At 39.8% G+C, this 16,394-nt stretch overlaps 1 protein-coding gene across 1 annotated transcript in view; it reads right to left on the bottom strand.

Moving 5' to 3' along the window:
• The window catches only part of LOC149448785 (metabotropic glutamate receptor 1-like), a 134,889-nt gene that overhangs the window by 48,186 nt on the left and 70,309 nt on the right, over positions 1–16,394 (bottom strand). The window contains exons 3-4 of the mRNA XM_089694294.1: positions 8,264–8,510; positions 6,518–6,686 (exon numbers count right to left, since the gene is read on the bottom strand). Of these exons, the coding sequence (XP_089550420.1) occupies positions 6,518–6,686; positions 8,264–8,510 (416 nt within the window). The remainder of the gene's footprint in view (positions 1–6,517; positions 6,687–8,263; positions 8,511–16,394) is intronic.

Below are 16,394 nucleotides of genomic sequence, written 5' to 3'. Positions count from 1 at the left end.
TCAAGGAAGTCTCCAAAATCACAATTCTATCATAATTGATGGATGAAGGACGACCAGGGAGGAGAGGTGAGAGTTAAACAAACACTGAATCCATCAAAGTCACATAGGAATGCTTCTTATCTATGCTGATGAGACTTCTGTGAGATAACATAGAAGTCTATGAGGCTGAAATTACACTGCCGTCCAATAGGAACCTTTTTCAAAATTGCACTGTGCTGAGTTGATTAGAAGGGCACCAATGTGATTTCCCTTGTCATGCAATTCTGTAAACCTAGGCTTCGGAACTTCAAACAGGTGCATTGCGGTTTTCATGCATTTGTGATGCGGTTTCCATTCATTTCAATAGAGGGATGAGCTTTCTGTGCTTTTTTTTTTTTTTTACCGGTCCAAACATACACCAAAAATTCAACAAGCAGAATTTTTTTTTAACCGCACTTGAAGAACAACAGACCAGTATGAAGAGCTACATGGTATGAGTTAATTAGAAGGGCACCAATGTGATTCCCCTTGTTATGCGATTCTGTAAACCTAGGCTTGCTGGTAGGTTAATTGGATACTGTCTAAATTGGCCCTAGTATGTGTATGTATGAATGGGAGTTAGCGACCTTAGATTGTACGCCCCTTGAGGGTTAGGGACTGATGTGAATGTAAAATACAGTATATATGTGAAAGTGCTGCGTAAATTGATGGCGCTATATACCATGAGTACCTGAAATAAATAAATAATAATATGCAGGTTTCTTTCACTTTTCTTCTATTTTTAAATGAACAACTGAACAAAAATGGATCAGTGTGAAAGCAACCTTAGTGTTACTTCTCCACAAACATTGTCAGCCACCAATAATGATTCCATTTTATTTACCATCCAATTTAGGGTTAATTTTCATACGGAAGGTCAATGTTTAAATTAGATATTTATGCTTACATTGAATATTTTTTAAAGTGGAACTGTAGGTCTGCTGCCACTTCCCAGGAACCTTTTGCGCAGCCATGTCTAAGGTAGTGTGTCACTTCCATATATGATGGTGTCAGCAGGGGAAGCCCCTGAGTATGGAGCTTCCTGGAAGGGGTTTATTCCTATTATATGCATGTTTTGGCCCAGTTTTATTATGAATCCATCACTTATTATATTGAATTATAAACTGTAAAAAAAAAGGTTGATTTAGATGTCCTTTTAAGGGCCCTTTTAGGCTCCATTCACACCAATGCATTTTTTAGTGCATTTTGCAGAAATGCACTAAAGTCCATTTAACATGGTTTCTATGGAACATGTTCACATCAATGCTTTTTGAGCTGCATTTTTGGAAAGGGTCAGGAACTTTTTTAAAAGAAAAAAGCAGAGTTTTTGCTACAATAGAGTTCAATAGAAAATCTGCTGAAATGTATGGTAGTGTGTCTTTGCCGTGTTTTTGCCACATTTTATATTTTTATTCTGCCCAAAAAAATTCCACTTTAAAAAAAAAAAAAGCTGAACAAAATGCAAAACGCAGTAAAAATGCATAAAAAACAAGTGTAGAAAAGTGCAAAACAAACTGCGAAAAGCACTGCAAAACTGACAGAAAGCAAACTGCATAGGTGTAAATGAAGCCTTAAAGAATAAGTTCACCTTTGGGAACATGTTCCATGTTCCACCCGTTTTTAGGGTGGAACATGCAACATGTTCTCATAGCTGCATACGCCACCCCCCCTCCGATGGATAGTATGGGGAGAAGTCTCTCTGTACTATCAGTCAAATTTGAAACCAGCGCGGCCGTGTGGAGCCTTAGCTGCTGTGGGCTTGTAGTTTTCAATCAACTACCACGGCACTGTGAAGCACCGTGGTAGTTCATTGAAGCTTCCGGTAAGAATATCTGCTTGCTCGTACATCCCGTACAGCAAGCAGATATACCGACAGATCTGCGGGAGACCCACATGGCATCAGCGATCTACTGATCGCTGGTGCAATGCTTTTCCAGGCTCCTGTAGACAAAAATAATAAATGTACATTTTTTTACCTGCAAAAAAATGTGCATTTATTATTTTTGTCTAAAAAAGGTGAACTTATTCTTTAAGTTGAACACCACTGGTCATTGTGGAGGGTATATAATGGACTAGTTAATATAAACAATATATTTGAGAGGTAATTTAGAATCTTATCTAAAGATGCTCAGAAAATTATATTTTTTCAAGGGGAAATTGGTTAATTTAAGTGTTTGTAGTAAACACCGCCCTTCAGTTGACTACTAATCACTATTTATTCCTTATTCAATTACACAGATTACCTGGGAACTGAGTAGGAGGACTTGCTGGCAATGCTTATATAGAAAAGTTAGCTAGCGAAGTAATGCGTGCGTGTTATGCGTGTTAATGCTTGCAACCATCAGACCGATAAGCCAACAGCAGAAAGAAGCATAACATTTAGCAAACAGTCCAACTGTGTTTGTAGAGCTAAGTTGTCCTGTTGTATGCCTAAGTGTTCAATGAATCACATAGCTAAAATGACTACAATGCCTTTGGCTTAACATATTATAATGTTTTCACACCCAGATAAAGACTGTTCTCACTTCCGTCTAAGCTTTCGCTGGAATCACAAGCAACCACTATGACATAATTCCATAGCCAAGCTGGTTAAAAAAATATTTTTCTCCTTGTTGCTTTATGACTAATTCTACAATAACTGAATAGAAGAAAGAAAGAAATAAAGAAAGAAAGAAAGAAGTGGTTAGTTAAAGCCAAAAAAATTTTTCTGTTTTAGGGCCTGTTCAAACCAGCATCGGCTGAAAACAGCACCTGGCATTGTAACCTTTTTAAATTTGACCAAAATATCACATTGTGACATTTTATTCAGTTCTATTCGCTACAGCACCATTGCGATGCAGTTTACTGAGTTGCAATACAGTGTGGTGAAAAAAGCACTACATGGCGTAATTTGTTTCTGTGCACACTGCTGCAGTCCAGTGCTGCGAACTGACCTTATTGAGAAGAAGGAAAATCGCCCTCTCTATGTGTTGGGAATGAGCTGTGAAAGGCTTCCCAGTGAAGCCCAATGCATCTGGCATGAGCAGGCCCTTAGATAAAATAAGTAAGAATCAGACCCGCTATCAGTTTTGTAATGCTAGGGGAGAGCTTTAGTAGTAAGGCACTTTGGTTTAGATCAGCGGTCTCCAAACAGTGACCTGGGGACTGGATTTGGCCCTTTGCCTGCTTTTAAATGGCCCTTGGGGCACTATTTCGCCCTCTGACACCACCAATGGGGCACAGTTCCTCTCAATGACACCAATGACAGGGACCAATGACACCATTTATTTATTTTATTTATTTCAGGTACTTATATATTGCCGTCAATTTACGCAGCGCTTTACATATATTTTGTACGTTCACATCAGTCCCTAAACCTCAAGGGGCGTATTGATGGGACACAGTTCCTTTCAATGACACCAACAATGAGGCCCAATGACAAAATTGATGGGACACAATTCCTCCCAGTGATACCCATGATGTGGCACAATTCCTCCCAATTATAGCAGTGATGGGGAACAATTCCTCAGAATGACACCAGCAATGGGGCACAATTCCTCTCACTGACACCAGAGATGGAGCATTGTTTACTCCCACAGATGATGTGACATTTTCTACTCCACAGTCTGCCCCTCCCTCCCCTAAAGTCTGAAGGACAACAAACTGGCCCTTTGTTTAGAACATTTGGAGACCCCTGGTTTAGATGAACCTGTGCCCAGGCTATGCACACTAAACTATTTACATATTTCAAAAGAGCAGTAAAAGCATGTTAAAACAAGTCCTTGTTCACTTTTATAGCTATAGGTATTGTGGAAAGTTCACAAAAGAGGCACTGACATCACATTGTGTTTCCCTTTTACTTTCTAGCGCCCGCTAGCCTTCTAATGAACTAACTAGAAATAACTCTTAGAAACTGACTGAAACCTGACTTTTTAGTTTTTGTTCTGATCTTTGAGGATCTTTTAGAATTAAAAGGGAAATTAAACATCCACCTGCAAAAAGTAAAAAAATGGCCCCCAGGAGCCTCATACCATGATGCACTGGTGTGCACCGCATATTATGGCAGAATTATATTACCCGTCAAATGATCCCCTCCAGCACTGCTGTGTCATTGCTCTCTGCTGTCATGAGCGCTTCTGTCTTTCCCTGGTTTTTGGTTTGTTTGGCTGCTTGATTGGCTGGGCCATGATGATGTCACATCCGCGCATGTGGCAGTGAGAAGGGTTTATATTAGAAGAGACCAATAGGGTCATAAAAACCCTACCTGTCAGCATTAGTGTCAGCATACCTGTCAGCTATTTGCCTGCCACGCCCCACAATGCACTGTGCCCTGACAGTGCATTGTGATTGGTCAAAGCAATGCACATGACCACAGGTCAGGTGCAATCCTTTTGCCAATCACAGCACAGGATGACATCACAAGTGGCTGGGGTCCATCCCACCCCACCCCCTTGTGATGTCATCCTGTGCTGTGATTGGCCAAAAGCATTGCACCTGACCTGTGGTCATGACAGTGTTTAAGAACTGTCATCGCGGCGCAGCTGTCAGACGGAGGGAGCCAGTGTCGCAAGCAGAGCTGGTTTTTATTTTTTTTTCGGGTAGCTGCGGCAACGGGCATCGTGATTGACATTGGATTTACTTCAGGGGATTTTTTTTCATTTTTTTTTAATAAAGAACTTGTCAAAGACTGTCTCCTGTCTGTTTTACACTACACTTTTTTTTGTGAATGGGTAGCTGTACCATATACCGCATACTCATTCACATGGGGGGGGGGCGGGATCTGGGGGCCCCCTTGTTAAAGGTGGCTTCTAGATTCTGATAAGCCCCCCACCCGCAGACCCCCATAACCATAGTCCAGGGTTGTGGGGAAGAGACCCTTGCCCTCATCAACATGTGGACAAGGTGCTTTGGGGGGGGGGGTGCTTTGCTCCAAAGCACCCCCTATGTTGAGGGCATGTGGCCTGGCATGGTTCAGGAGGAGGGTCTTGTTTGGATTTGGGGGGGGGGACTCCTACGCCATTTTTTTTGGCTGACAGCTGAAACAATAACTTGTGGTATTTTAGTAACTGAGCAGTATCTTACCACATACTCAGATGCGGTAAGATACAGCTCAGTAAATTGTTCATGTTCGAAGATCGCGGTCGAACATTCTGTTCGAATGTTCGACTGCGAACCAGACCGGGGGGTTTTTGGCCCATCACTAGTCAGCATGTTCTTTTAATTCCATTTTAATAACTGCACTGTACAAGCAGCTAAAGAGGTGAGTGGGGCTTACGTTAAAGCTTTTTTACTTCTTGATAAGAATATATAAATAGTTTAGTGTCCATAGACTGGGCACAGGTGCCAATCATGGCAGCAATAAAACACAAACATCTTGTTTATATTATTATATACATTATGTGTGCCATGACAAACTATTTAAAATTCAGGAGTTATGCAGCTTCTTTTCTGTTCTTAAAGGTGGGCCTTCCACAAGCAAAGCCTGCTTATTTATTTTGGCCTAACCCCATGCAAAATTTAGTAAATATACAGTACATACCTTACGGTAATGCTTTCTTAATGCTGGGGGAGACGCCATGCTCCTTCTATAAAGATACCAGGGAATACTGAGTAGCCTAATGCAGGATACACACACAGAGTTTTTTTCATTCAACCCAGTGGGCTAAACAAAAAAAACTGAGAGGTCGCCGTACTAAGTGATAGTGCGGCGATCTCCCCCGCTCAGCTTTGCGTTCTGACAGGGGGACTACCCCTCATCCAGAACTTCCTGATCAGCGTTCACAGCCATTGGCTGCAATGCTGATTTTCCAGCATGCCCATTAGATAAAAGCCAGTCCTTAGACCGGCTTCTGTCAGACAGGCTGCTGTACACATGGGCCGAATGTTGGGCGGTTTTTGTTGAACCAGCCGATACTGGCCAATATTCAGCCCATGTGTACCAGGCTTAAATCTTGCAAAATGATACAGGAGCATCTTCTCATAGGATTTCGGCTAGCATTCCCCAGGATCTCAAGGAGCATGACATCACCCTCACCTAGACTCCTCATTTAGAACATGGGGTATAGTAAGTATATTTATGAGCTTTTCTCCCTACAGGTGCTTTTTTTTATTTATTGAAGCATCTTGGCATGGGGAGGGCAAGGCAAATAAAAAGACCCTATTAGTGTAAGGTCTGCTTCGACAGTACTACTGCAGCTCTCAAGTCACAAGTAAGGTGTCCTTGCTTGCATAGGGCCCTAAAGGTCCATACCACTGAGTGCAACGTTCAGTCACACCCTGCGTCAGCATATTTCAGCCTGTTATAGACTTTGACAGGCTGGAGGCAATGGGGCTGGAGGCTACACCAATACCTCCTGGATACACTAAAATACTGGGACTGCATGCACAGAAGATAGACACCCCATGTGCAAGCTGCCTAAAAGTGTCTGTGTTTGAATATAGGACAAACATTCTCTTTTAATTTAAATGTTTGTACAACTCCTACTTTTGCCTATTTTTCTAAGATATAGAATAAACCTACCTTTATTTGTCCTTTCGAACAAGGATCACTGCACACTGATCGAACCATTTCACTTTTATTCATCTGCATCTTTTCATCATAAATAGTTAAATTTCCTTCATGCCAAGTTCCTACAAGAACATAATCGTATCGACTTGGCTCAATGGATTGAAGATTCATGATATCATATCTAAAGTTGGAAAGAAATGATTGTTTCATTGAAGGTTCCTCTCATCCGCCCTGTTATCATTCTGTACATTACTTTCTCATCCCCATATGTTTATCAATGAGCTCACAGAGACATAAACAGAACTGCAAATGCAAATAAATGCAAATCATGGATAGCTTGTAAACATGCTAACATTTTAGCTTTTCCATAGTATTTAACATTTTCTCTTGCTGTAGTAGATTTAGTAACAGATATTTTTATGTATGTTAAGTACTAACCATTTAATAATGTCATTATATGTAATACTTGAAATATTTACTATGTATTATTTAATAATTTAATAACTGTAAATCACTAGGCAGAGGAGACTTTTCAAATCATCTCCGTCTAGACAAAATCACTTGACTGCATTTTAATGATGAGATACGTTTTTTGTTTAATTCACTGTTTCCATAGTTTGTAATATCTTGGGTATTTATGCAGACCTGAAAAGTTACTGAAAGGCTCATTTTACAGTTGGCATTTTTTCATTTTAGTGTTATATTCAAATTAGGCAACAAATACTATACACTATTTAGCAAGAGCTGTAAAGTCCCTTCATAATGGTATGAGTTTAATGTATTCCACCACAGACAGATTTTACAAAGCTTTACAAAGAAAGTGCCTTTGGACTCACTTTTTCTAATTAACCCTGAAAAGCCAGTTTGAACAGAGAGGGCAAAGAGGGGAGAAAAGAGAGAGGGTGACTTCTTTTGTATTTGAATTTGAGCTTGAGCTACTGAGCTCCATTCCTCCCATGCATTCAGTTATTTTCATGGAAAGGCTGTTCCCCATTAAAATGCAAAATAGATGGCCTCCCAATAGGAAAGAACTGAGAATTAAAAAAAAAAATCTCTTCACTCACTCTCTGTCCTATTTTCAGATTTTTTCACAATTGCTATGTCCCCATTGAATGTTCCAGTTATTTAAATGTGTCCCTTGTCACTAAACCTTACTTTCAAGTGATTGTTTGAACATAAGTACAAAATAAAGTTAAAGGAAAACTTTATTTTAATTTTATCAAAATAAAAATATTAAAATATTTAATGTCATTAAAAATAAATGTTTGCTTTCAACCTACTAGCATCCATCTTCTTCTAAAACGTTTGTACTTTTAGACTCTTTTCTTTGCATGGCAACATTATTATAAAACACAGCAGAATGTTCATGTCATTCCTCATTCTTTTTTCAGTGGTCTAGAAGTCCGCACAGAAATTGTTTTTAAAATTACTGACATCCCTGCAATTAAAGTTTAATTTTTGGAGTGACACTTTTTAAAACTCTTGCACATTTAAATGGAAAGCTGGGGGAACTATTACAACATTTAGACTAATTAGATGGTCAAAGTAGTTTGGCAGTCAGTTTTAAAAAATGCTACCAAAGCCTACATTGGTGTCTTCAAAACAGAAGTTTGTAGAGATCTGCAAAAGCTTTCCAAAAAATATTTGCAAAGTATACGTATACATAGTTCATCTATAGAGGACTGATTTTGCAGTGTTTTGTATAAAAAACAAAACTGGAGATCAACATGTACATAATTTTACACACTCAAAACATACCTTCCAGGGGCATCTCCTTTTTCATCAAAAAATACATCTTCACCGGAGATACCTGCAAATCTACTTTTTATTAAGAATTCAAGAAGTTTACTTCCATCAATAGGTTTCATTGCATCACATAGTCCAACATATCCTGGACACAGGACAGAATGCATGTTATGTAGACCATGGGCCATTGCATATATTGCATTAATGACAAAGCCCATTTTACTGTCCTGTACGTAGTTTTCCTTCAAACTTTCATCACCTAAAAGAGAGTGAAAATACAAAATTAATTTCACACTAAAGCTACTGCATGCCCCTAGACAAATGTATAGGATTTATGGGGAATATGAAATGCGATAAAACCTGGGAGTCAGATTTTTATCTTTTTCTTTATCTGACAGCAGTGAACTGAAGTTAAATTGGTTACATACTTACATACAGTAGTTAGGTTAAAAAAGACAAAAGTCTATCTAGTTCAACCAAAAGAAAAAATGAATAAACATATAGAAAACCCTATACCCACAGTTGATCCAGAGGAAAGCAAACACCCCCCCCCCACACTATAAAGCAATCCAATTTGATCCACCAAGGATTGTCAACAATCTCTGGTGTTATTATCTCACCAGAGATGCTCTTTTGATGGAATAAAAGTTTTTTTGATGGTTTTACGCTATGAAGCTTCCTCTTCTCTGCCTTTTATATGGTATATATATGTATGAGGATTCCTCCATAGAGGTTGACAAGCTGTCGGCATTCCTGCAGATCGTTGCTCCCAGAATCACTGCTCATTAGCTGGTTTATAACATTACTAGCATTGAGCTCTGGTGAGTTCATTTAATTTGGCTGGTGGTGGATTTGTCACAGAGTGGTGGTGTTTTGATAAGAAGCACGAATATTTATGAAGATAACAAAACCGAAAAGAAGATATTTTGTGCATTTATTTATTACAGGTACTTACATAGCGCTGTCAATTTCTGCAGCATAAATATTGTACATTCACATCAGTCCCTAACCCTCAAGGGGTGTACAATCTAAGGTCCCTAACTCCCATTCATACATACACATACTAGGGACAATTTATACAGGATTCAATTAACCTACCTGCATGTCTTTGGAGTGTGGAAGGAAGCTGGGGTACCTGGAGGAAACCCACACAGGCACAGGGAGAACATGCAAACTCCAGGTCGGTGGTGCTGTGTTTGGGATTTGAACCAATGACTCTAGTACTGCCAGGCGGAAGTGCTAACCACTAAGCCACTGTGCCACCCATGTTTATGTATGGACGTTTTAAAAAAGGATTGATAATATTGTATAGACACATTGTTATTCACATATAATAGTGATCACGGATATATGACACGAATGTGATAATATTGAAGATTTTTGTTTTTCATTTTGTTTTTCACTTGTTAGAAGATATTATTTCGTAAGTTTCTTTTTGGCACAGTGAGATTATAGTGAGGGGATATGGTCTGCTTATAGATGTGATATTATTCATACTCTGAGGAGTGCTTGTCTAAATACATTTTTACATTGCTTTATTCTTGGTTTCCATGGGGGCTCCCCCCCCCATTTTTTTAATTTTGATTTTTACATTTTGCTTTTTATTTTATATTTTTGCCCATTGGCGTAGTCCGTTAATAAGGAAACATACAAATGTTTATGATACACAGTAATTTAGCAAACTAAAAGTCATCCATTTATGATTTATATCTACTTTAACATGTGCCGCGTTAACTTGCATTTTAGATGCCTTGAATTTTTGGGAAACTTCATTTGAACTGACTTAAATTAGATCTAAAGACCAAACTTTTTTTGTTCAGTTTGGATAGAGGAAGGGAGAGTTATAATCTCTTTCTGTTTATTGCCATCTGTGTCTGATTTGGGAGACTTCACTTCCTGTTCCATAGATAAACAGGAAGTAAGAGGAAATCCCTACAAAGAGAGGGAATTATTGGTTGTCACCAGAGTTAGCAGAGCTGATGTCCATTTTGGAAGGTTTCTTCTCTGATCTTGTTCTGGTGATAACCCAAAATTTGGGATTTTCATTCACTTTCACATTTAATGATAATGGTAAAGAGAACAATTAGAGGAGGTGCACAGACAACAATAAAAACCTGTTTGAAACCCTCTCCATTCTAGTCAAAGTTAAAATAAAAAGGTTTTGCGTGAAAAGAGTAGCAAGCCATTTTTGGGTTTCCATCACTATAGAGGGAAGGCATACAACTGTGGGTGGTCAAAGTAACAACTCCCTGCTAGCATTGCCTCTGTTGTTTGAAAGGTGATTGTGCTAGTTATATAAAGCCTAGTGAATTGGGTGAAGTGAAAGGAAAAATTCATTTTTCATAGAAATACACAGTGGTACACCAAGACAATTAAAACAAATTAATTTTTGCTTTAACATGTCTGAATGATTGAAGTCAGTACAGCTTTACTTCATTCACTTTGCAAAGTGAACATGCTCTAGTTCTTTCTTCCTTTAGTAAATCAACCCCACCACATACAGTAAATAGTGTAAATGAAAGTGACCCCGACAGTTCTTCCAGATCAATCAATCAAGAATAAAGTTCCCTGCAATACAAGAGCTATGATACAAATATCTCTGGCAGGTCCTGTCTTTTTCAGTTCATTTCAGCTCTGCAGCTTCCATCAGATTCTTCAGCATTAAAGTGCTATTAGACCCAGGACCCTGCATTCACTATATCTGGTCTCCCCGGACCCTGCATTCACTATATCTGGTCACAGTACACACAACATGGAAATGCAATTATTTTAGTAAATATAAACTGATAAATACCTTTTCTCATCAAAAGTTAGAGCAGTCTTGTGGCTTCTATCTGTGTCCAGCCCAGCACTAGCTAAAGCTTGTAGGAGGAGTTTTCTCTAGTAGGTTGCAGAACCCCTGACCTCTGTCTGGGCACTGCTGATTGGCCCTGTGCTGATCACATGCACTCCCATGTTTTACAGCATCCCTTAAATATTTCAATACAATAAGGCTATAAATAGCATAAAGATACACTTTCCCCCAAAAAGTGTAAAAAGTGTGAATATGAATATGCTAATACCAATATTCCCAAAAGTATATGAAGGGAAGTGACGTCAACATCAACACAACTGTATGGATATTTTCTCTTTTTTTGGACCATTCTTTGGAAATCCTACAGATGGTTGTGTATGAGAATACCAGCAGATCAGCAGTTTTTGAAACACTCAGACCAGCCTATCTGGCACCAACAATCATGCCACATTCAAAGTCTCTTAAATCCCCTTTTTTCCCCATTCTGATGCTCGGTTTGAACTTCAGCAAGTTGTCTTCACCACCTCTACATTCCTAAATGTATTGAGTTGCTGCCATGTGATTGGCTGATTAGCAATTTGTGTTACCATGCAATTGACCAGGTGTACCTAATAAAGTGGTCGGTGAGTGTGTATATATAATTATCTGGATTTTTTATATTGATACAACAGTACCAATATATCTTTCCTTTATATTCTCTGTAGCAACAGTGTATAATATGTACCCTCACAGATCCACTAAATGTAATGAGGTTAAATTTATATGTGTGGCACAGATTTGTTCTGCTTTGTCAGTCCCTTTGCTATCCTATAATTATCTCTTTTCTCCTCTTTTCATGGCAAGTTGTTAAATTATACAGTCTAATAATAACTGCAGTATAAGAATAACTTTGTGTGTGCCAATCTAGATCACAAAATATTTATTTCTATTTATTGTTGTTTATTTTACACATTTATATAGCACCGACACATTATTGTGCACTTTACAGAGAACAATGAACCACCAATGGATGTATGCTTTACAGAGAACAAAGAAGTACATTGTAGGGCTAATTTTGGGCAATTTCCAATTAACCTGCCAGTTTTTTTGTGCTATTTTGGGAGGAAACCACAGCACCTAGAGGAAACCCACGCAACACGATGAAAACTTGCACAGACCACTTTATGAACATCATATCCTTTGAAATAAAATTCAGAAATTTGCAAGGCAAATGCTATACACTTAGCCACTATCCTTCCATTTGAAAAACAATATTAGGAGAAAGGGCAGACCTGCCAAGGGGTGACATAATTTTACCAAGTTCCTAGGACTTTCAAAAAGTAAGCAAAGAAAGAAACCGTAAAACAGTCTGAAAATTAGTATAGAATTTTCTTTATTGCAGTCATATCAGGTAAGTATAAACATTGTTTTGAATGTTGATGGATTTCATCAAAGATGAATATGTATCCATCTGATGCTAGGTTCACTCAGCAGTTCATAATATTTTCTGTGAGTGATTCGAATCTACTGTAAATGATAAACCATCTAGTGATAAGGGAACCAGTTTGCACAAGTGGTTTGGCCAGTGCACTCGGTATAGAAGTTTGGGAGAAATGCTTGAACTGATTAGGAGATTCAAAGGACAACTTTCTGGATCATTTTCAGAATGAAAAGTGGCAGGAGGATTTATACCCCATTAGCCCCACCATGTGAAAATTGCTATCCGTGTAGGGTCCTGCCAGGTGGCTAGTGGTGATCTAGGAGTCAAAAACCGATTCTCTCTTGTGCTGGGATTTCCCCTATGGGGTGCTGCGTTCTGCATTTAGTGAACTAACAAGTGGTCCTTTGCATTGTTCATGAAGTGGACTTTTACTCAGTAATGAAAGTACTGTTCATCCTCACTGCAGTTCCGGCACCTCCAGCATGGAATGTATGTAATGGCAAGGGGTGCTGGGGTGTGCTGGAAGGTCTGTTCTGCTGGCTGCTGGGGGATCTATTTATGTGTGGCAGTCTATTGTTGCTGGGGGGGGGATTGTTGCTGGAAGGGATCTACTGTTGAGGGATGGGTCTACTGTTGCTGGCTGCTGGGGGATCTGTTAACAAAATTAAATCAATGTTCCTCCTGCGCTTAGTATATGGACCTGTAAACAGTGTTAAAGCTCCTAGCACCTTAATCCTATAGGTGTATAAACCAAATGACATAAACACTCATGTGGTACAGCGCTAAAACAACATCTATACAATCAAAAAAATATATTTTAAACAAGATAAAATAGTGTAGATATCCTACAGGGACCTACCATAAAGTGCCCTATAGTGTATATAGTGAAACAATCAACTTGGTCCTAAAATTGGACCCTACAGATGGTGAGATAAAACAACAAAACTTCCCAATCCCAGGAAACGGGATAATAATCATACACCAAGTGTATAAACGGTGTATAAATCATAAATCAAATATCAAAGTGACAAGTGCTTGAAAATAGACAGCACATACAATATTCACATGTGAATCAAACAAATCAATAAATATAAATGAAAAATGTAAATGAAAAATTATTTTGGTGAAAAAACAATCATATAAATAAACATCCAATAAAGTGCAAACATTTCCACAGCTAAGGTGCTTCGCTATTCATTGGTCATGCAAATGGTGCCATGTGGTGTGTGCACAAAACAGATCCTTCAATGGCTAAAATGCCCCCTCACCTCCTTCATACGACCAAATGGGCCAATGCGTCTTTTGGATCACACCTGGATCCTTTGTGGTTAAGATATCCTTGCTATCCAACTTCCAAATAAGGGCTCTTCCCTCACTGGCTCCACAAACAGCATAAAGGTATCCCCTTTCCCTGGGTGGGTGAGTGGGTAGGTAGGTGACCTTAAAACCACCAACTTACTCACATGTAGTCATATGTAGCTCCATATGGGGCCTCAGATAGTCTTCAGATAACTTTCCCTAAGAATCCAGAGTGGTGAACACACCCTCTTCTGTGAGGCAACAAGGAAGTGAAGGCTTCTGGGAAGTGGTCTACAGGAAGTGGATGCTGAGAGGCCATCTACAGGAAGTGGATGCTGAGAGGCCATCTACAGGTCCAATTTTAGGACCAAGTTGATTGTTTCACTATATGGCACTTTATGGTAGGTCCCTGTAGGATCTCTACACTATTTTATCTTGTTTCAAATATATTTTTTTGATTGTATAGATGTTGTTTTAGAGCTGCACCACATGAGTGTTTATGTCATTTGGGGAATCTGTTGTTGCTGCTGGGGTCTATAATTGCTGGGGTGGTATTTTGTTGTGGGGGTCCATTGTTGCTGGGGAAATCTACTATTACTGGGGGTTTGTCTCTTTTATTGTTATCATTAACAAATTCCATACAAGTTACTTAGTGCCACAAAATGATACTTGACTCTGTATTCTCTATAAGGAGCACTACTGGGAGATGGGTAGAGGGTGGAATCAAGGGACTGTGCTTGCAGGTGGGTGGGGGTAGAGACAAGAAGTGACTAAGGAGGAGGGAGTTCCTGCACCTATTCTCTAAGGCAAAAAAAACCCTGCTCCCACCCTTGCTCCTAACACCATTTTATTTTTGATGAAGAGCAGGTACACTTTTTGACAGGTCTCTGCTCCCACTTCCTCATTTCTCACCTAGATGAGAATGGCATTGCTCACCCCACCTTCCCCCTCATCCGCAGCCTTCTGGGACACATTACCTGTCTCAGGAGGCTGCAGGACCAGTCTCACTACTGGATATTGCCCATGTGTTGTGGACAGCTGGCGGAGATTCATCAAGAAGTCACAGCTGGCTCCCAAATCCAAATTGGTGGCATCAGGGACCTGCAGCAGGTAGAAGTGGGAAGACAGTGCTAGACACCATGGACTTGTAGCCTGCAGGGGCCCGGTTAGTAGGCTCCCTAGAAGGAAGGACCAGCACACACAGTGGTTGGATTTGTAGAAATGGTATAGTCAAACATGTTCCAATATACAGTAATAGGGTCTATTCAGCATCTCAGACTGGCAGCAACACTCACTGAAGGTAAAACAGTACTTGCAGAGAGAGATGCACAGAGACCAGCAGCACCTTCCGCAGGGGAGGCTGTTTAGCAATGTGAGGCTAAACACTAGTAGCAGAAAGGTTCTCCTCAGTAGCTCTAGCCACAATCCCCATCTGGAACGTCTCCCTATGCTAGGCACACTCTCCCTATCAAAAGGGTTCCTGTCCCTGACCTAGTCACATGCAAAATGCGTGTCAACTGCAGTGAGCCAGTGCTTTTAATAAGCACTGCCTTTACTAAAGATATCCACTGGAGCCATCTGGGTGGCAGCTTCCAATCGGAGAGAAGCCCACCTGATGACATGTACCGAGGCCTAAGAGGAATGTGCATTCCTGCTGTCCTCCACTCCCACTGCAGGGTGGCTGCAACAGTGTCACCTGTGTAGGGAGGTCATACTACACCTGCCTATAGACTGGTATGTACCTCATTTTTTAAAGTCACCAGCTACTGTAATTGTAGCTGCTGATCTTTAATAAAATAAAAAATGGGTGAATTTCTCTTTCAAAAATTCACTAACATCAAACAAACTGAATATTTGCTATTTGGAGTCAATACAATATTTCAAGACTTCAGCTTCAATACTTCAGCTTCAGTTCACACACATGCGGGTGTGAGAACACGTGTGAATCAAACGTCTTACAGCACCCACAGGTACCCATAGCCAAAGCAAGACATGCAGGGGACCCATTAATTTTTATGGCAACCCCACACGCAGTGCATTTTCGGGTGCAAAAAAACCACATGGTGCTGCAGCACCACCCTGTTTTGTATGATTGCCCTGGAGATGCTTTTTGGGAAAAGGACTTTTTTCCCCACTTTTCAAATGAATGGGCTACTGTGCCTGTGCGGGCACACCCGCACAAAACACAGAGATGTGAAACTATACTCAGTGGAGCAACAGATTTTCCATTACTTATCTCAGCTAGGAGGAAACTCTTCAACAGTTCAACCACTATGCTAAACAAGTAAAATACTTACCAGCAACTATATAATTTTACAGTGTGATATGTAGGAGTTAAAAACTGACAATCCCAACTGTGGTAGAAGTTGGGGAGTTTTCAACAATGTGAATGCCTTTAGATTTGAGGAAACCAACAATTAGCATTTTCCACGATGTTTGTATTTTTAAATGAATGATGAATACAGCAAATATACAACATATGGATTCACCAAACAAAACAGTTGACAACACTTACTAAGTGATGAATCACAAGCATAAATCTCCGCTTCTCGCACGACCTTCTGCTCTCTCGCTCCCTTGTCTCCTCCTCCCATGCTCATCTCCAGGACTTCTCCAGAGCTTCCCCCATC

The sequence above is a fragment of the Staurois parvus genome, unplaced genomic scaffold (genome assembly GCF_062004578.1).
Source record: "Staurois parvus isolate SC_StPar_1 unplaced genomic scaffold, SC_StPar_1.0 ptg000657l, whole genome shotgun sequence".
NCBI classification, from domain to species: domain Eukaryota; kingdom Metazoa; phylum Chordata; class Amphibia; order Anura; family Ranidae; genus Staurois; species Staurois parvus.
This window is presented reverse-complemented; position numbering and strand designations above follow the sequence as displayed.